The sequence below is a fragment of the Rhodamnia argentea genome, chromosome 8, assembly GCF_020921035.1.
Source record: "Rhodamnia argentea isolate NSW1041297 chromosome 8, ASM2092103v1, whole genome shotgun sequence".
Taxonomy (NCBI): Eukaryota; Viridiplantae; Streptophyta; class Magnoliopsida; order Myrtales; family Myrtaceae; genus Rhodamnia; species Rhodamnia argentea.
The window spans coordinates 18,467,765-18,490,618 of record NC_063157.1 but is presented as its reverse complement, the minus strand read 5'-3'; the positions used below and the strand labels follow the sequence as shown (position 1 = coordinate 18,490,618).

The 22,854-nt window shown below is 37.7% G+C and overlaps 1 protein-coding gene across 1 annotated transcript; it reads left to right on the top strand.

Annotated features, from left to right (window-relative positions):
- The first annotated feature begins 673 nt into the window (after positions 1-673).
- LOC125316305 lies at positions 674-22,854 on the top strand. The gene is made up of 5 exons (XM_048284318.1): positions 674-841; positions 3,798-4,889; positions 4,974-5,042; positions 5,113-5,311; positions 22,598-22,854. Exons 1-5 carry the CDS (start codon positions 674-676, stop codon positions 22,852-22,854), a joined length of 1,785 nt encoding a protein of 594 aa, XP_048140275.1.

Here is a 22,854-nt window from a genome sequence, read left to right as displayed (position 1 = left end):
AGGATATTCCTAAATCTAAAATCGGCTTTTTGAAGATAGCAAATCGGATCTAAATGGCAAAGATCGGATTAGCTAATTTCCCGTCTTTACTAAGTTGGAGAGTGTATCCAAATGGCAATGGATAAGGTTGTCCAACTTAACGTAGACGTTGCCTATTAGGAAAAATATTTTCCTAATTTAGATTTAGGGTTTTTATTCTGAAAACATATCCAATAAGTCTAATTAAAATCCGATTCTCGAAATCTGTGAAAGAAATTAGGGTTTTGATATGCAAAAATTGTTCCTTGAATTTCTCGAAAAAATTTTCTGTGTTTACACTGAAGAACAGCAAGCAAACAGCATGGAAGTCACGCAAAATCTGCATCGAAATAGTTGAGAAACTTACCTTTAAGCATCCGCAAAAATCTGCATGGTTAGTGATCATAGAACATGCAAAAAACGGCCCCAATTCGGACAAAACAGCATGCAAACAGCATATAAACAGCATGCTTTTCACTTTGAATCAAGCTCAAATCTACCATAATAAGGATATGGATGTTACCTTAGTTCGTATAGTGAAAGTCGCGCCGATTTGAAGTGGAAAAACCTGCTGGACAGCACCTCAAAGAAACAAACCACGAACTAGAGACGAGCACGGCGGAACACACGCAGTTCGTAGCTTGGGACAGCAGCGATGCGCGGACAACGGCAGCAAGGTGGTGTGGCTTTGGGACGGTTGCTGGACATCGGCAGATCGGCGGCACGGCTGGACATCGCGTGGGGAGGGGTGTCTCGGTCGTGTGAAGCTTTGGCCGAGACTCTCCTCTCTTCTTCTCTATATTTTTTGAAACTTTCTGAGCGTGTATCAATGTGTCTTGTGTGAACGAAGACCCACACATATATATATATAGATAAAGCCTAGGGTTTCGTTCAACCAGAGGACTAATCTTAGGCTTACCCCTTTAAAATATCCTTTATCTCATAGTTTAAAGCAGTCAAAACTCTAAGGATTATTTTAAATTGGATAAAAAAAAATGCAGATTTCCATGCCCTGCACGTCGAGCATACTAGTGGGCTTGGCCAAATATCCAAACGACACGGGCTCAACTAAGTCAACTATAGCTCCAATTGAATAAGCCTAATTTCCTTCTGGGTCTTGCCATTTTCGGTCGCATTAGCCCCTCAGTAGCTTTGGTCGAAATTCCCTGCTAGGTTCAAGCCTGTCCATTCGTCAATTTCAATCCAATTTCCATTGCCTGGTCTAAATTAGGTCAACTCGCACAGCAGATGCAGATGAATGCTAATGCAATATATAAATGACAAAAAATAAACATGAAAGATGAGGTAAATATTTTTGTTTAGAACTAAAGTTAGTTCTAATTTTTTATGTAGAAATGACTGAAAGATTAGTCAAAATTTAGATATCAACAGACTGGTGTTAAGGTGAACAATTTTTGTAACTTAAAAAAATGAATTTTTTAAGTAATTTTTTATATAATTTTTAACTAAATTTATTTATATATTTTCTTTTCTTTCTTTTTCTTTTTCCTTCTCCCTCCATTGCAATTAGTCACATGCGAGCTCCGGATCACCAGATCCCGACGAGGCTAGGTGAGCTCGAGCTCACCGGCCTGTGGCAAACCTCGAACCTCAATCCTCGATCCATAGCTCGTTGGCCTCCGACGAGCTTGAGCTCGCCAACCTCTGACAAGGTGTTAATTATGGGATCAGATTTTGGTCATTATTATCATTTTTACCTTATCTCCTTTTTTTTTTTTTGGGTCAAAACCTGATCTCCTCATTGAAGGCATTAATTATGGGATCAGATTCTGTTCAATATCGACGTGCATGATGGAGCAAGCATATCATCCATACCCCCTTCATTTGTTTTTGGCCATATTTGGAAGGAAATCTAGTTTGGGCTTATTCAAAAGCCAATAATTCCCTGCAATAATTACTTTGAAGAATATACGCCAAATATTTCCATTTTATGTTGATCATAGCTTGAAAAAAATTCTGCATAAACAATTTTCTTTGAAAGAAACTTGTTATTGAAATTCGTTCTATAAATGTCTTCAATGAGTTCTATTGAAATACAATAAAAATTTCAACAACAAAAAAATGTTGACCCATCATAGGCTGTCCTTCATACAATGCCAAATTTAATTCATTCAATTATTCTTCAGTTGTGTTGGTAAAAAAAAAAATTGCAATCCTAATGATGACTTTTTTGTGAAATTCACTCTGCCAATAAGTCAATAATGTCATCTCGACATCCAACGAGGTATAGCTCAGCTAGTACACATTTGATATATAATTTGGCTCCACGAATGGGGAGAGTGTGCCCCCATAATTAGGCACGTATTACCAAGCTATAAAATTTGCGAACCGAAATTCCATAGATGGTAATGCAATAGCTCTTGGATCTCGTCATTAGTAATTTAAAACAGTCGTACTTTTAACATTTCTTCTCAGACATTTTTCTCTCATCACAAGAGTACTCGCCCTAATCTCTGCGTCAAGGCAAAAAGAGTCCCGCTGGCAACAACTCTGATCAATTCCTGACCAAGGTACTGCACTCTTTGGACTTTCATCTTCAAGATGTGAAATATCTGGAGCATGCCAACTTGTACATGTGTGCGCCTATGTGCATGCGTCTATAGAGACCGAACCTTTAATTCATTAGATGGTCTTGGGATTGGTCTGATTAAGGTTTCAGTATTTGTATGTGTGCGCGCGGGAATTTTTTTTTTTTTTTGTGGTAGGCTATTATTGTTCTTATTCCTCAAGTAGATCTTCGAGTTCTGTTTGAAATTCCATAAATGACGGTAAAGTTTTGATTTTTTGGTGAATTGATACAGAATACTTCGAGCTCGAGGTGACAAAACGGTGACCTTTCTTTTGCTCGCAAGACTTCCGAGTGATAAAAATGGTAGTGATCTTTTAACTATTAGAGAAGCTTTTCTCTTGCGAATTTACTCAAGTTCTATTAATTTGCCGTTATGAGTATTTGGCGTTGAGAGATTTGGTTGGAGATCGAAGGATCTATGCTATTGATAATCATTTACCCTTCCGGCTAAGCTAATTTGTTGTGGCTACGTATACTTAATCAACATTTTGAAGCAGGAAGCTCATGATATGTAGTTAATATAGTTACGTGAAACATATAGGCATAAACGGAATATTTGAATTGTCTTGTGACACTTAAGCTTACCATGACACCGTTGCGTTACATGACACGCATCTCGTCAATTAACAATTCTATCCATAATTGTAATTAATGATATCGGGTTATTGCAAACTTATTGGAAGTTAGCTTACTGGGGTTATCTCATTACCTGACTTGAGGGTAGAGATCGGTAAATTGAACCAAGTCATAACTGCAAAAGGATGATACCGAACAATTGGTTTCCCACATTTTCAGATGTGAAGAGATCCCGAGGACTTCTTTCTCTGCGAAACTAGATTTTAAGATTCTTCTTGAAGGTTTATGAGATTTTTTTCAGCTCATTTTTCTTCTTTGTTGTATTCCGACCAAAAAAATCAAAAAACTTCTGTTGTATGTCAAGGAAGAAAAGATGGTCTTCTTTACGTTAATATCTTTGTGCATACTCTGCATAACTTAAGAAATGAATTTTACTTATGTCAATGCAGCAATTTACAACCTATGCATGAGTTAATGTTTTTCATTCTGCTAGGTAGAGGATACTTTTTTCGCTTGCAGTACTCACTTCTCTTCCTTTTAAGATACTTAGATTCTATCTTTGCCAATTAGTCATCTGTCCCATACTAACTGAAATTATTCATTTATGTTCTAGACCTTCAGGCGTGAACTTTTTCTAACGACAAAGGACGACGAATGCAGCAAATATACTAGACTGAGCTATAATACTCCCAGAATATATGATCCGAAGCGTGTCAATCCATGGTTAACAGATGTAACTCATACCGGACTATCGAGCAACAAGAAGCAAGCAGTTGAAGCTGCAATCCACAGGCCAGATTTTCTGCAGTGGAGTGTTTACCCATTGAACAAACCCTCCAATTATCAGTCAACGCAAGGTTATGCCTCAGTTAACTCTCACAATCTCGGAAAAATCCTAAAGGAAAAAGTAGATCACGTTTGTGATTCTGAAATTGTGGTGTCTGCGCCGATAAGCAACTTTTTGAGTAAGGCCGATGACGGAAGATTGTTGAGGAGCTTTGGCTGTAACAAGTACTATAGCAACTTCTTGTCTTTGGGTAGTCCGTGTCAGATTAAGGATGGGAATAACACACCGGTGGATGGGATTCACAATGAAAGATTAGACCTGAATCTCACCTTAGGTCGCAACTATGAGAAGAAGAGAGATAAAATTGTTACTGGCAGAGCTGAAGAAGGACCTTCGGAACATGCATTTGGCATGGCTGTTGCTGATAAGAAAGCCATTGCTGATAGCAAGGCCATTTTAGACTATTCAAACTATGCTCATTTCTCAGGAGCAACTAGCCAGACAAACACCGTTGAGCCGACTGCTCATCAAAATAACATACCGGTGGATGTGATTTGCAACAGTCGACAGAATGGGCATCGAACCTTAGGTTGCAACGATAAGGAAAAAGGAAATTTCGTTGTTTCTGGAGGAGTTAAGGCCACTGCCAATGATGAGGCAAAGCTAAACAATCAAAACTCTGCTCAATCCTCGAGGGCAACTATTCAAGGGGGAATAGTTGAGCCAAATGCTCATCCTTCTTCGGAAAGCAATTCAAATCCTGGAGATAATGTGAAAGAAACGAAAGCTCATAATAAAAAGAAGCCAAAGGCGGCTAGTGACCCTCGCCCAAATTTATATCCGTCATCCGTCCTTAGTCTATTATCAACTGGAATATTTGATGGGGCCCTGGTGAAGTACATTTGCGAGAGTCGTGATGTAAGTTCTTTCTCGTATGATTATTTTTCAAGTGTTCATCTTGATTTTTCTGACTTTTTATTTGACGCTTGACATACTCTGCAGTTAATTCTTCACGGTGTGATAAAAGGGCCAAAGATTCGTTGCAGCTGCGACGAATGCCACAACTCTGAAGTAAGCATCTGATTGTAATTCCATCTTTTTCTTTTACGGCAACTCATCTTTTTTATGTTGAATCCTGCAGTACATTGGTCTCTGCAAATTTGAACTCCATGCCGGAGGGAAGAGCAAGAGGCCGACTAGTCACATCTTTTTGGAGAATGGCAAGACCCTCTATGATGTTTTTCATGAGCTGAAGGACGCTTCGGAGGATAAGCTTTTTGATGCGATTCAGCAAATCGCAGGTTCCGCTGTTAATCAGCCAAACTTCCGCATTTGGAAAGGTCGTTCAAATTTCGGACTCCTCCCCAGTGCCCCCTCCCCCAAGTAAAATTTCGCACTTTAAGTCGTCGCTGTAAGTTGCATATCCTTGCAAGCTAGATCGGTTCATAGGCATTTAGCAAGTCATTTTGTTTTGTGACGGTCCAAATTATTGGTGAACTTTTGCTCGACTTTGGTGAAACATAAAATCTTTCTCAGGAAAGAATCATCATAAGATATGTAGAAGAAGTCCTTACCGGCTTGGACGAGGACCGCCTTTTGGCTTGCTTTCTCTATCAGAAGCTTCAGGCTCACTTCATTGATCATTGTTGCTGTCATCTTTTCGGTTTCTGTGTTTCCGTCAAAAGTGTGCGCACGAATTTACGTGATTTATTTTGTAAAATGGGTGTCGGATAAGATAAAATATAAAAACAAAATATCTGAGGCAAAACATTGTCCTCGAGAACAATTCTACCCCTTCAAGTACGAAACTCAGTGCGATAGGCTCTAGCAGCTATCCTCCCAAGTTATAATAGATCTTCCTCTATACTCATAGATGGTACGGGAACAAAACCGTTAAATGTAAAACCCAACAAATCATTGGAAAGAAAAGAGAGAACTTATTATTATTTTTTTCTTTTGAATATTTGGATTGTGACTTAGAGATTCTCTTAGGAGGCAAATAAAAGAGAGGCTTAACAAAGAAACAAATCAAATCAAACGTTAAAAAGTTGTTATAAATTGATTGCACTCATAATTTCCATTAAAGTTGTTACAAATAAATGTCTTTGAATGTTTTAAAACTCTTGACATATCCAACAATTCCTCGCGTATTTCAAAAAGTTTCGAAAGAGGAAAATATAAATGCTGGGTTAAACTCAATAAACGCAATGCATCAAAACTAGTGCTTGTTAGGCTATGAATCAGATCTAAAAAGAATGAAATATAATTTAAGAAACCATTGGTGAAATTTGAAACTTCTATTGAACCAAGAATTTTTTTTTTTTTTACTTATAATTTTCACCAACCACATTACACCACACAATGGTTGTTATTCAACGCGGTTTTATGCTATAGGGCATGTGCGTGCATATTATATTCATAAGTGCTCTAGAGATTTTGCCACAATTCTCATAGGAGCAGCCTCACTCCATACTAATGTGGGTGATTTCATCAAGCATATTTATGCAATTTAATACACCATAATAATGGCTATGAAATTCATTAAGATCTTAGCTCAACTTCATTTTCATTGTCGTCTTGCATTATTCTCACCTTTGGATAAACAACAATTTTTATTAGTGCTTCACTAAATCAATAAGTGACTTGTTCTTACCCATATGAACCTAATTTGTGGGATTGCCAATCACATAGATTGGGTTACCATCACTATTAATTTTCCTTAACTGACTTAAGTCTCGTTCCTCTCAATGTATCATAAACTGATTTTCTCTCCATAGGTTTAGTGAAAGGATCTGCCAAATTCACTTCTGACTTTACATAAATGATGGACATAATTACATCTTTAAGTAGTTGCTTTGTCACATCATGTCTTAACTGGATGTGTCTATTTTTACCATTAAAATTTTTATTTGTTGTAATGGCTATTGTCGCTTGGTAATCATAATGCATAGACATAAAAGGTTTTGGTTTCATTCCTAAAGGAATGTTTGCTAAATGGTGTCTTAACCACTCGGCCTCATTGCCAGCTAGCTGTAGAGATACAAAATCTAGATTTTGCTTGGCTAATTTCCAAGTAGTATCTCCACCAAGGGTGAACATATATCTACTAGTGGATTTTGTCTCATCTGAATCTAATATGTAGTTAGTCTCACCCTATCCTTCTAATATAGAAAGAAATCTACCTTATAAAATGCCTTAATTTATGGTTCATCTCATATATTTCATAACTCTGCTCAAGGCAGTCCAATGATCACAAATGAGATTTTGTGTATATTTGCTTAGTCTACACTCAAAAATAAGCGGGTCCAATGTAGTTTATTAAATGCATCAAACTCCCGATAGAGAATGCTTGTGATGACCACATTTTTTGCCGGAATAACTTATTGAGCGAATTAGGCGACATCGGATTTGGATTATTAAGTGATGGCGAATTGGGAATTTAGCAGGCTTCGAATGTGAACAATCGCGATGGGAATTTAAATTGTGAACCGACCAATTATAGTGGATGCTTCGGTTCATTTGTATTGGTTCGCACCCAAATTCAATCGTGATGGGAGCTCAAAACCCCCTACTTGAACCGACCTTGCTTCCCCTCACCTATAAAGCCCACACTTTCTCTCTCCTCCCTCATATTCTTCATAACCCTCTCTCTCAATTTCCCTCTTTTTCTCTTGTGGATAACCCCCATCCCCCTAGACCACTTCCCCCTCTCATTTCTCTCTCTCTCTCTCTCTCTCTCTGAGCAACTCCCTCTTGTTTGAACCTTGGCCGGCGACACCACAACTCCACAATTCATTGATAGAGCCAATCTTTGTGCTCCTCTAGCTAGGCTTACCCTTGACATCGCCAGTTTTCTCCTCTGTTCCATCCTTGCAACAACGCAACGACAAGAGCTAGGAAGAGTCGGTTTATGCTCGTTTTGTCGGCAAATCTAGTTCCATCTTCTTCGAGTATCATCCTGAGATTAGTTAGCCCATGAAGATGGTAGCGAGGAGTAAAAATGATGGAAAGATATGGAAGTGGTGGTGCCGGATAGTGAATTCATGTTTACAAATGGAGTGTAGTTATAGTTAAAATGGATAGTGTAATTAAGTAGTTATTTGACTATGTGCATATATATATATATATATATATATATGAAATTCGTTGACGTATATGCTGTTGAATCTAACAATATCACCTAGAGGGGGATGAATAGGTGATTCTAAATAATTTTGATTAAAAAATACGAAATTAAAAGAATCAAGTCAAAATGTACATAGAATCCGAATCTGAATCTAAATATGTGCAGCTTTGATTCTGAACACGAGTATGCAATTTTTAGATATGTAGATTCAGAATATGACCACAAATATGCAATAATACCAATCAAAATGATAAGAGTTTAGAGATGAAGAATATTGCACATGACAATTATAATGGTTCGGCTTAAATCAAACCTATGTCCACTCTCCCATGCTGATAGCCATTTTGTTGGATTCCACTAGATGAATCAACACAGGTTTACAACAAGTGATGATACTCTTTTTGATAGTTCACACTATCCTTCCTCAATCACTTTTACAAAGCCTCTCAATGATTGTCATATAAAGCTCAAAGGACAAGTATGAATATGAATCTGAATAACTCTAGCACCTTAGAATTTATGATTCTTATCCTACACCGTAGAAGCACCATGGATCTCATTTTATACTCATTCACGCCCAAACTAGCCATTGGACAGGTCTTTAAAGGATCGCTCTTCAATCGCTGATTGGACGCCACCAATCTTGATTGAACGAGATTGTATCTAAGGAGATTTGATGACCGTTGGTGCAGAATCCGAACCCTTCAGATTCAATCACCCATACAACTAAATCTTCGGTTTCCATAAGTGGAGTTCTTCAAATATAGAAGTTTTCTTGTCCCATGGAAGGTAATTTCCAATCAAGGATATTCTATCAATCATGCTATAGAATAATCCTATCAATCAAAGATTACAAACTTCCATAAATACCTTAGTAACAACAGACATATGTCAGCCATGGGTATTCGGGATCTCGAATCAACATATCTCACGACTTTTGAACAATCTTTAGAAACAGACTTCAGAAATAGAAACAGTCTTCTACATCTAAATATTTTGCTATGTGTGAACAATCTTCATAAATGAAACTAGTCTTTAGAATGCATAATATAGATGCAATATCTTGAGCTCCATCTTGTGGTCCCTCTAAGCATATTAGCAATTGCAGCTCTACCTTGTTATTCACCTATCTAAGGTCCTTCCAAGTTTTACCGAACTTCCCGTTCTAGGTTTGTTCGCCTTCTACTTAGGTACCTCAAACTTGTAGACACCTCTATGCCCAATGCCTTATTCACCATTGATAGATAACTCATAACTTTTGGACGTTCCGTTAATACACCATCTGCATAACGGCTTGTGCTTCTTTCACCTGGTTCTACTCAATCAATAAACACATTAGTAGCCTTTGATTATTTTGTCATCTTCAAAATATCATAAGGGATTTTCTCTAACAATCTACCCCTTCCCGATGATGACAAAATAATCTATGAAGATGCAGATGTGCAAACACATTTCAATGATATTCATTTGTGTATACTTGAAAAGTAAACGCAGTAAGCTTATTTGCCAAAAATAAGAATTTAGATCAAGGAAAAATAAGAACATAATGCAATCTCCACTTTAAGATAAACACAAGAGCAATTAGGAGATAGCGGATAAATTGAGCATAATGATATATAGAAAATAATCGCAGCTCAATATTATGCATCAAATAGACACATATGTAATCAATCAACACATATGCATATATATATATATATATATATTCTCTCCCCCTTTTTTCATAATCAAAAAGGGATAATAATGGAAAGGGTATCATGTAGAGAATATATCTTCGGATGCAAAACAACTTGTACATGTTGAAACGAACATAAAAAAATATGAAATATAGCTCAATCATCGCGTACATCGGAGAACATATATCGGGGAGTATAGATTAATTTCACTTCCTTTTTGTCATAATAAAACGATAATACATATTAGAGATTTGTAATGACAAAAAGTAAGGGAAATGGAAGATGTACTAATCAGATTGCATAGAGCTTAGCAAGTTCTAACACACATTTACCTGTTCTTCCATCCTTAGAGTGGTAATCAAGATTGGGATTGAAATTAGCTCAAGTCCAACAAGATTTTCCCATGCTTGATCAATGCTCCCCCTCAATTTGTTGCTTCTTTGAGATGATTCTCTTACTTAATTTGAATCTCCCCCTAAGTGTGAGAAATGGACTCATGAACCTTGAGAACATCGATAATCACATGTTGATTTTAGTCGCATCTTCAAAGAATATCATCCTTCCGAATAGTTTCTGAATATTTCTTCTTGAATCCGATCGGTAGACTCTCTCTGAATCCGACCATTTCTTTTTTTTTTTTCTCCCCTTGGGTCAATAGATGTTCCATAGTGTTGTTGATTTCCATTTTTGTTTCAACTTCAAGGATGCAAGAATTGATACGAGTATCCGCAATAATGTCATCCTTGTGCACCTTTTCTAGCTCCCCCTGCGTCCGAGAAGAGAATTTTATCTTTCTTATGAAAACTCCCCCTGAATCTGAATAACTTCTGAAGCAATGTTCAGATGTTGATTTATGTTCAATAGAGAGCACTGGGGTTATAGACATAAATAGAGGTTTTTCAAAGAAGGTGACGATTCGTATCCTCTACTTCTGATCAATATTCTATGAACTTTGCTTCTGAACAAACGTTTTGCAATTGTGCTTCTGAACTTTTGCTTCTGAACAAATGTCTTGCAATTGTGCTTCTGAACTTTAACGGGCAACCTTCTTAGAAAATATTTCTCATTGAGAACCTTCTTCGATTGCATCATGGTTTACGTTGATTTTCAATCAATCTTTCCTTGTAGAGAATCCTCCAATAAACTCGTTTCTTTTTTGGTTTCCAAAAATATGGATCCTTTCCTTTACATTAGAGTAAAATAAGGAAACTTTTTTAAAAATTCAAAGATCATTTCCATAAACTTATGGCATAACAGGAAATTAAATAACATTCCTTAAGTATCTCACTTTGCAGCACAACTTACGATATATAACATTCCATAACAAGATAATGTCTAATTCAAATTAGGAAAGCACAAGATTCTTTCTCAACCATAATATCATGCATAAAGATATCTCTTAAAAAAAACGTTTCAAAGCAAGATAAGATCGGATAGCATCAATCAAATAAATCACATTATCTCCAAGAAAGATATCAATTGATCACTTAATCTCATCTCACAAAATACTAAAGATGCACCACATGATTTTTTTATAAAAACAAATTTCTAGCACAACTAATTATTTGAACACGACATAAAAAAATGAATCAATCAAAGTGCAATATCAAGTACAATGAGAAATTAGATAAATGGAATATGTTCGTAAAGCAAACATAACAACATACCAATTTCTCTTTCTCTTCCTTTTTTATTCCCTACAAGAAAATCAACTCATCTTTTCTTTGGTACCCAAATGAATTTGGGTCCATTCACATTAGAAGATTATCGAAACTCCGAGAAGTCTATTTCGATTGTCTCCAATCTTTTTGACATTCTTGCGTGTGATGAATTGAATTCTAAAAGTTTGAATATTTAGAGAAGTTTCGGCCAACAGGTTTTGAAATGTTTTCACAAATAATTTTTGGAAACAATACTTGGAGACTTACCCTTTAGTCTTTCCTTGACATTTGAAAAATCATTTTTGATCAAACTCTTTCCTTTCAAAACAAGTCCTGATTTATTAAAACATGAAATTGGCATAGAAAGAACGGTTTCTGAATATTTTGGATTGAGAGAAAACTTTTTGGAAACTTTTGAAATTTCTTCTTTTAAATAAGTATTCTCTTTTGCAAACAAATCTCGATTTTCTTTCATTTGTGAAAATTCCTTTTGTGAAAACTCAATCTTTTCATTATTTGAAATTTCCTGTTGCCTCAACTTTGTGTTTTCCCTTTTCAATTCGAAGGTCTTCTTAATAACAAGTTTGTAATCCAAGCATAAATCGTCAATATAATCACAAACTTCTTCAGGAATTTTAGAATGGTATACCTCAATTTTTTCATCTGAATTCGAATTTGCCAAGAGACAAATATTTGCTTAATCTTCATCACCATCTTCGCACTCATTTTCACTTGAAGTCTTTGTTTTTGGAGCCTTTTTGGACTTTTCATACTTGCCTTTATTTTTCTTTAGCAAAGAACAATTTGGTTTGATGTGTCCCTTTTTTCCTACATTCAAACAAATTACATCCGCACCTTCTTCTCTATCACCAAAGGTCTTCTTTTGATCAGATCAGCTTATTTGAATGGCTTTTTCCCTTTAAATTTTCTTCCCTTCATGGCCATTTTGCTAAACTTCTTTACCATGCGAGCAAGCTCTTCATCATCTTTGAAATCTGAATCGTCAGAATCAATGTTAGATTTTAAAGCAATCAACTTCTTACCTTTCGTATCCTTTTCTTTGTTAACCCGTTCTATCTCATACAATTGTAGAGTCCTAACAAGTTCATCAATGGATAATGGTCTAATTGTTTGACATTCTTGAATGGATGGTTTAATGTAGTTCCAATCATCTGTAAGTCCTCGAAGAATCTTGCGAACCTACATAGATTCAGAGATAGGAGCACCTTGCCTTGCAAGACCACTTGTTAGTATTTGAAATCTATCAATCTTATCAGCAATCGACTCATCCGGCTTCATCTTGAAAGCTTCATAATAACTTAGAAGAATGCTAAGATTAGTTTCTTTCACTTTGTCAATTCCTTGAAATGTGACATGAAGTATGTCTCATATAGCTTTTGTTGATTGTTTCTCTGCAACACAATTGTATAAAGGAGTGGATAACGCGTAGAAGAGTGCATAAACATCTTTGGAATTGAGTCCTTGTTTTTTTGTTCGTTTAGTATTCAATAGGGAAGGAGCATGAGCATTGTTCCCATTTCCAAAAGTTTCAGCAATGGTAGGATTTACTCCTTTAGCCACGACATCCCACATAAGATTGTCTAATGCCTTGAAGAACCACTTCATTTTGTTGCACCACATGTTGTAATCTTTCTCATCGAAGTATAGTGGTTTGTTGCCACGGTGTAAGTCACCTGTTCCCGAGAAGTTATTGCTAGACATAGTAGATCTTTAACTCTCAAGTAAATAACACTTCACAAATATGAGCGACCTGCTCCGATACCAATTATTGGATCTAGCAATATCACCTAGAAGGGGGGTGAATAGGTGATTCTAAATAATTTTAACTAGAAAATCCGAAATTAAAAGAATCAAGTCAAAATGTACATAGAATCCGAATCTGAATCTGAATATGTGCAGCTTTGATTCCGAACATGAGTATGCAATTTCTCGATATGCAGATTCAGAATATGAGCACAAATATGCAATATTATCAATCAAAATGATAAGAGTTTAGAGATAGAGAATTTGCACACGACAATTATGGTGGTTCGGCTTGGATCAAACTTACGTCCACTTTCCCACACCGATAGATGATTAATTGGATTCCACTAGATGAATCAACGAAGGTTTACAACAAGTGATGATACTCTTTTTGATAGTTCACACTATCCTTCCTCAATCACTCTTACAAAACCTCTCAACGATTGTCATATAAAGCTTAAAGGGCAAGTATGAATATGAATCTGAATAACTCTAGCACATTGGAATTTATGATTCTTATCTGACATCGTAGAAGCACCATGGATCTCATTCTATACTCCTTCACCCCCAAACTAGCCATTGGGCAGGTCTTCAAAGGATTGTTCTTCAATCGCTAATTGGACGCTATCAATCTTGATTGAATGAGACCGTATCTAAGGAGATTTGATTACCATTGGTGTAGAATCCGAACCATTTAGATTCCATCGCCCATACAACCGAATCTTCGGTTTTCATAAGTAGAGTTCTTCAAATATGGAAGTTTTCTTGTCCCATGGAAGGTAATTTCCAATCAAGGATATTCTATCAATCATGCTATAGAATAATCCTATCAATCAAAGATTACAAACTTCCATAAATACCTTATTAGCAACGGACATATGTCAGCCGTGGGTCTTTAGAATCTCGAATCAACATATCTCGCAGCTTCCGAACAATCTTCAGAAACAGACTTTAGAAGCATAAATAGTCTTCTACATCTAAATACTTTGTTGTGTCCGAACAGTCTTCATAAACGAAACTAATCTTCAGAATGTATAATATAGATGCAATATCTTGAGCTCCATCTTCCGGTCCCTCTAAGCATATTGGCAATTGCGGCTCTACCTTGTTATTCATCTATCCAAGGTCCTTCCAAGCTTTACCGAACTTTCTGTTCCAGGCTTATTCACCTTCGACTTAGGTATCTCAAACTTGTAAACACCTCTATACCCAATGCCTTGCTCACCATTAATAGATAACTCATAACTTTCAGACATTCCGTTAATACACCATCCGCATAATGGCTTGTGCTTCTTTCATCCGATTCTACACAACCAATAAACACATTAGTAGCCTTTGATTATTTTGTCATCTTCAAAACATCATAAGGGATTTTCTCTAACATATGCCTCCTACAAGTTAAGAAAACCTATAAGTAAAACAATACCCTTAGGCATTCGCCTCTTGCTTACATGCGCTCGTATTTTCGTCCAATCTTTTGCATGTATCCTATCATATGTACTAAAATATTAAAGAAAAATAAAATTAGTAAGGAGTTAAGGATAGTCCATCACAAGTTAGTACCGGAGCAGGAGGATCGAGGATCGGGTCCTTACATATTTGGTATCAGAGCAAAAGGATCGAGGAACGGTCCTTACAATACTCAAACTAAGCCACACTATCTCCTTTATTTTCACTAATTGGGTATAGCATCGTAAGGTGTCATACCCCGATCCTCTAGTTCACGGCATCCCTACTAAATCGCCTCGGGTCATAAAGGATAGCGTTCCAAGCACGCTATCCACCCTTGAGATTAATTATGCATGTGGAAACGTATAATACTCCTGGACAATAACATATCACAAGGATAGGAAAGCATGAAATACATCAACTCAGAAACATCATTTCATTTACATACATGTCTTGACCTAACAAAGATATTACACTATTCAGCCCTATACTTCGGGGTGGCTCTCTAAGACCAACAAAAAGGGTAGATAGGTCGGAAAAGGTTATTTTCTCATCTACTCCAATAGAGGGGCTATGTCACCTAGTCCTCATCAACTTCAAAAAGGAACTACTAGCTTCCTTACCTTAGACCCGAAAATGGTAACCACAATAGGGTGAGATAAATCTCAATGAGTCAACGCCTAAGCCCGATTAGGACGTTGATTCGCTCAGAACCTCTACTAAGCAATCATAGAATCATAGCACAAATATCTCAATCACATGCAAATTTACCTATCAAGAGTCACACATAAGGCAATGTATAACATGACACGACAACCATATCAATCAATCCACTAGCAAGGCACCACATCAACTTACATACATAATCCATCACACATAGCCAATTATTAATGGCTAACAGGTCCGGCACACTAGGCGGTTGGTGCCTACACACTAGGCGATTGGTGCTCTACTAGCGGGACTAGGCTTCATCCCTTACTTCCGGCGACGGCATCCAATAATCAGTGTGATTCCGATCGTTAAGGCACGGAACTACCAAGAATCCCTATAGGGGCTTCAATCCGTTATAAGCCGCAACCGGCATCACGAGTTGACGTGCATCCAACAAGTCGTGGTATTCTGATCGTCACGATACAACATTGTCGGGAAACCCATTATATGACTAGTTAAGCACATTCGACAAACAACTGGTTCATATTCCCATAATTAGTCAAATACTCATGCGACGTGCTCAAAACCCAGCCAAAGGCCATTTTCATGTTAAAACATGCAGCTTGAGTCCATGCAAGGTCATATGAATGCATAGAATTATCAACTAAACTTTGCATCTATTACAAGGTGGTTAACCCCCAAACAGTCATTCAATCAACTAGCAACTAATCAATATACTCAATCAAATAATTGATATAGACGATTGATCAACAATGCCAATCAATCCAATTACAAGTATTTCATCCAATTATACTCATTTAAGTCAATTCATTCATCGATACAATAATAACCAACACGATTCGTCAATCGTTCGTATGCTCATTCCTAACCAATCGCTCGGTGGTAATCACTCAATAACAATCATCCAATCAATTGATTCTAATCCCAAATAGTCACAATTTCCTAGCTAATCAAACTAACCTAACTAATTATGGCCATTTAGCCTAAACCAAGTTTCTAACCTAAACCGACCCTAATTAATCTACCTAAACACTCTAATAATCTAATTAACTAATCCGAACACAATTAGCATCCTAACCGAGGATTAGAGGTCAACTCACAATCAACGGCACGAGATGGCCATCGCACAATCCTTGAAAAGTTTCGGGCTTGGGTTTGGTTTCTCTGATAATCGGCCCAAATTCTCGATCACATGAGCCAAATTCCTCGGACACTTGGCCTATGGTCTTGGCATACGGCCCTAAACACATGGGCTAGGCTCACTGGGTCATGGCTCGTACGAACAAGGCGGAGGATAGGGACATCGAGGCTTAGTTTCTCGGGCTTCAAAACGGGTTCACGGGTCACGAACTAGCTAGTAGCTCGAGGGGGTGTTCGAACATGGTGCGAGGTGGTCGGTGGTGGCGGAGCTAGGCGGAGTAGGTTGGAATCGGGACCAAGAAGTGATGGCAGCAGCAAAATAGGGGAGGAAATAGGGGTATCTAAAACGGCGTATGGTGTTCAGGTGGGTTAAGCTTGGCTCTCGAGGTTGATGGTTGTCAGACCGAAGAAGAGGACGGCGGATGGTGTGGCTGGAGAGGTCCAGAAGCAGCGGCGGGAGGCGAGCGATGGCGAGAGCAAATAAGTAGACTTATACGTAGGATAGGGGCAGCGAGCCAACACAGGGGATGTCGGGGCTCTAGGGCCGAGCTGCGATGTCGATGAAGCAGGGTGTGGTGGCTGCGAGTCTTAGGAGCCGGGGGTGACGATAATGGTGGTTGGGTGGCATCGGACCCTCCGGAACCAAAGCAAAGCAGAACCACATGTAGTAACAATGGCAGAGAAGAAGGTAGAACAGAGCGAGCAAAGACAGGGTAGATTGGTTTCGAGGCTACTTAGGGCTTGTTGGATGGCGTGGGGTCAACAGAGAGGTGGCGATGACGAGATGAAATGGTGGTGAGCGGAGGTCGAAGGGCTGGAGAAGTGAGGGATGGTGTTCGGTGGCTTGGGGGTCTGTTGCTTGAACAAAACAAAGAGTGGGAGAGAAGAGAAGTCGGTGAGGAGGCCGGAGCGTGAAGGAGAAGAAAAGAGGAAGGAGGGAGAAAAGAAAAAAAGAGAGAAATAATGTCAAGTTGCAAAATTTGACTTGGGGGATAGAATTAATGAGATGAGTCCCGTGGCGAGTTGACCATTCCATCCTGTAGTAAATAATATCCAGGGGCAAAATGGTCATTTCGGATTTTGACTAGGGGCATTTTGGTAATTTGATATTTCAGGACGGTTGGGATATTGTTCAACCATTGGAGGGTGATTTGGTCTTTTCCCAGGTCTTACTTAATCAGAGTTAGGCTCGGGCACGAGAATTTCGATCCTAAAGCGCAACGATTAAACAATCGAAGCCTGAACTAATCCGATCGACGCCTCGAAAATATCCAATTCTCGTCAATTAATTCCTTAAAATCCAATGTCTCATAACAAACTGAAATTCAATATCAAACATTTTATTGAATTCAGATATCTTGCAGATGTTGAAATTCTAGGGCGTCACATAAGGAGTACTTACATGTGTGACATCATAATGTCAAAAATTTTAAGTAGCCTTTCCACATAATGCTCTTGAGTAAGCATTAGGCCACTTTAACTTCTAAAGATTTTAACACCCAAAATGACATTATCTACTCTCAAGTCCTTCGTATTGAATTTAGAGGTCAAGAAAGATTTTGTTTAGTTTAGAACACCAATGCATGTGCCAAAATTTAAGCATGTCATTAACATAAGCAAATAACGGGAAAAGTACACTAGAAGTGCCATAACTTGTGTACGGCGTTCACTTGAGTGCCATAACTTTCAAAACGTTCACTTAAGTGCCATAACTTTTAAAAATCGTTCACTTGAGTGCTATGTCGGAACAAAATTGTTCACTTGAGTGCTACAAGAACTTTTCCGGCATGCCACGTTAGCTTTCCGACATCTACAAGAACTTTTCCGGCGTGCTACGATAATTTTTCCAGCGTCTACAGTAACTTTTCCAGCTGCCACATCAGCTTTTCCGGCTGCCATGTCAACATGGCACTCAAGTGAATGATTTTTAAAAGTTATGGCACTTAAGTGAACGTTTTGAAAGTTATGGTACTCAAGTGAACGCCGTACAAAAGTTATGGTACTTCTAGTGTACTTTTCCCGCAAATAACTATAGATTCATCATCAAGGATAAATCCAATGGAGGAAAATCCATTATTAACTAGAACATGATCCAATTTTCCATATCATTACTTTGGTGCTTGCATTAAGCCGTATAAAGTTTTAAGGAGTTTACAAACTTTTCTTTCTTGGCCATGAAGGTTACTGCCCTACAATTGCACCATGTAAATTTCTTCTTCTAAATTAGCATTTAGAAAAATAGTTTTAACATCCATTTGGTGAACAACTTTATAAATAGAAGCTAAGGCAATTAAAACACAAATGGATGACTAGTTACTAGAGCAAAGATATCAAAATAATCAATATTTTATTTTTTGAATAAAACCTTTTGCGACCCACATTGCTTTAAATTCATCAATGGAACCATCGAGATTATATTTCCACCAATTGGTTTCACACATGGTGGTAAATCAACCAATTCCTAAGTACAATTTTATAAAATGGAATCAATCTCAATTCTTAAAGGTTATTCCCAAAAACTACTTTCTTTAGAAGAAATTGCTTCCAAGTAAGGTAAAATATCATTTTCGACATGATAAGTATTCATTTCGAAAAGCAGTTTATTTCCTTGATCTTTTACTCCTTCTCAATTCATTATTTAACTTTTTACGATCATTTTTATAAAGAGGTGCAGGAGTAACAGTAATAATTATTAACGACAGATTATGTTTAAAAAGACTGCATTCTTTGCCTCAACTATTACATTAATGCAAGAAATATATTTACAGCACTCTTTTCAACATAATCAATAAACAGGCAATCAGATGCCTTAGAGCCTATTTTTATTTTCTTAAAACTAGAAGCATAACTTAGAAAGGCATCCCCACACTTTCAAATATTTTAAGTTAGGCAATAAGCCTTCCATAATTCAGAAGGCAACTTATTAGTCTTCTTATATGGTATTCTATTATGGATATAACAGGCGGACAATATAGCTTCTTCTCCCCATAAATTATTAAGATGTTTAAAACTAGAAAGCATATAATCCATCATTTCTTTTAATGTCGTTTTTGTTTTTTTCAGCGACTCCATTTGAGTAGGGAGAATAAGGAGGGGCAGTTTCATGATTCCTTATTTTTCACAAAATACATTAAGCATACTCACCAACTCTATCTAATCTAACTCTTTTTATCTCTTTATTCAATTGATTTTCTACCTAAGCCCCCATTGATTGTTTTAAATCACCTAAATTAGTATGAATTCAGCTCAACAATTCGGAATCTCTATTTACAAAAATACAAGGCTTTTTAGTTAATTTTGTTATAGCACATATTATACATAATTAAAATATATTTTTTAAGCCCATAAATTAAACCTCCTTATTTCATTTTCTTAATATAAGGAATACTAACATGTCATAACCTACCACACTAGAATTTAATAGATTCAACCAACTAAGAAGTAGTATTTTCACCGATAACATTTGAAACATTAAGAATAAAAATTCCCTTATTACGTAAACCCTTTCCCACAAAGACAATTTTTTTGTCATTATAATCTTGTCGGATTAGAATGGCACCTTCACCCCAACCGTTCTGAAAACAGCTATAGAAACCATGTTTCCCTTATAATAGGGACGTGCAATAAATCATTCAAAGCCCAAGTCTTGCCGGATGTGAGTTTGAGAAGAATTTTTCATTTCCCAAGAACTTAAGTAGTTCTCGAATCACCTAAATAAATAATCTATTATCCTTCCTCTATTGGAATGTGGGAGAAAGTGCATTTTTTCTTGCACAAATATGCCTGGTGCTTCCACCCATGCTGTCACTGTGTTACAATATTGGCTTGGCAAATGAGCGCAACAATTATGTCATTGGAGTCATCTACTTCAACTAGGTCATCTTTTGGTTTAGATTATCATTCCCCATTATTTTCTTTCTGCACTGTGTTGCATGATGACTTGGTTTACACAAAGAAAGCAAGAGCATCTATTTTTTAAGGTAGGGTGAGCAACTTTGGGTTTATATTCAAGTTCTTTGTTATTGTGCTAGTTTAGGTGATATTGAAGTTTGCCTTGCACCAAATTTGCCCTGATAGCAATCTCCTTAGCTTTGGAAGCCTTGATCTCCTTGCGGATTTTGTTCTCAATGATTATATGCAGACCAAATCGGCTAGTGACATTTGCTTGTCATTGTGGTCGAGTTCTTGCTTGTAATCATTCTAAGATTCTGTCAGCTTTTCAATCAGCAACCCCATAATAAACTATTCTTGCAAATTGATGTTTTCTGCCTTCAAGCCCTCCACCGGCTTGTGATTTTCATTGACCTGTGTCTTGATCTCCTTATCATCAAACATTTCTAACCGACAATTAATTTTCAATCACGAACAACTGTCTACCCACATCTTCATAGTTTGCTTTGGAGTCGTGGAATCCCATATTTATTTCTCTTCTATGTACAAATAATTGACATCAATCAATTCACTAAAAAAGTACTAACAATTATGTGCCTACATACTTTGTTAGCCTGTATCCATTGTTCTCGTAGCTTAGTATCAGTCGGTTTGGGCCCTGTAAGTGCGAAAGCGACTCCATGCACATCCAGTATAGACAAACTCTTTCTTACTGCCTTTTGAAGTTGTTTCCATTGAAAACTTCAATTTTTGATATGTCCAAAAAAATGGTTTCTCATAGGATGAATGTAATAATGGTGGCAGCGCAACTGGAGCTGTGGAGATAGAGGCATTAGTGGGGGCAATGGCGACAACGTCAGTGGTAAAGGCAGCAGTTTCAATTTAGGAACCCATAGAAGTTATCATTAAGATTGTTTTCAAAAGAGTGTTGAAGAAGAAAAAAATCTAAGGCGTCTAAGCATTGTTCTGAATGATAATTTCGCTCTAGAAATAGGAACAGCAACCCAGCAAATTATTGGAAAGAAAAAAGAGAATTTATTTTTTTAGCATATTTTGATTGTGATTTGGAGATTCTCTTAAAAGGCCAATAAATGAGAGGGTTAATAAAGAAATAAATAAAATCAAACGTTACAAAGCCAATACAAATTGATTGCAGTCATAACTTTCATTAAAGATGTTACAAGTCAAAGGCTTTGAATACTTCAAAGCAATTGAAATACCAGTCCATTTATGTATCAATAGAGGAGGGGCATTCATGCACATAGAACGGGTAGAATAAATAGATGATCACGCAACCTAAGCAATCATTGCATGGGTCACACGTCTCAAGCAACCCCATCGGGGTCGCGCAACCCAAGTGAGGAGAGCCTAAGGTCGCGCAACCTCAGACAATACTCACCCAGGGTCACACGACGCCAGGCGGCCCTTGCCGCTTGAGGTCGTGAGACATCAGATAATGATCGCCAGCATCAGAGTTGGCTCGAGAGCGGCCTAAGCCCTTCGCTATAGTTGGCAAAGGTTTTGAGTTATTCTAATAAGAAAAAGAAAAAAAAAAGGGGAGGGGGGGGTGCAATCAAAGTCCTCTGCATGAAAAAATGGTTCCAAAAGCTATTTAAGACTTTTTACCAAATAGTAATTGCTTTTCAAAAAATTCATTTAGCCCAAAAGTATTTGCAAATTCTCAAACTTTCCTTCAAATACGGAACCAATGGCACCCATCGTATGGAATTTCTTGGACACGAGCTACTTGCTATTGTGCACAAACCTAAGCTCCTCGTGAACCCCAAATCCTCTCTCGACTTGACTCGCTCTCCGTCCAACCAATCACTCTCACGCCGCTGCACACCCATCTTCTCTGCCTGCGATTGAGATCGAGAACTTGCGAACGAGGAAGTTGCTCAAGGTCATCTTTCTTAGCCCCAGCAGGTGCGCTTCTAGGGTTTCCTTTGATCTCTCCATTTCCTTTTGTGCTTTCTTTGTTTCCCATGTTGGGCTGGCTTGGTTTAAGGTTGGCAAGACGTCATTGATGAGCCAGAATCCTTTGGCTAGCACTGAATGGTGATTTTGTCGAATCTCTGTTTCTTTTGTTTCCATGAAATTGTGAGATTCATCCACTTCGGAAGGCCCTGTGTTGTGGGTTGCTCATGCTATCCCCCTTGGCTGATGTGGTTGTGGTTGGTTTTATAAATCCACTAATCAGGGCTTTGTGTTAGCATGTTCAAATTCCCCTTGGCTGATGTGTTTGAGGTTCTAGCAGTCTCGACGAATCTCTCGAGCTCTCAGCGTGTAACAAACTAACAATTATCAGTTCTAGATGCTTTAGACCAGCTACCAGTGTTCGTCAAGCGAAGAACCAGCAAGCAACAAGAGAATCACAGTACCACCAACACCCCTATGGTGTCCCTGCAGTCCTTTGTGCATCGAAGCTTCATGACGCGGCCCTGCATGACGAGTTCCTTACCTTCATCGCGAACAGGCCTTCTACTGGTCGTCCTTTGGTCTGA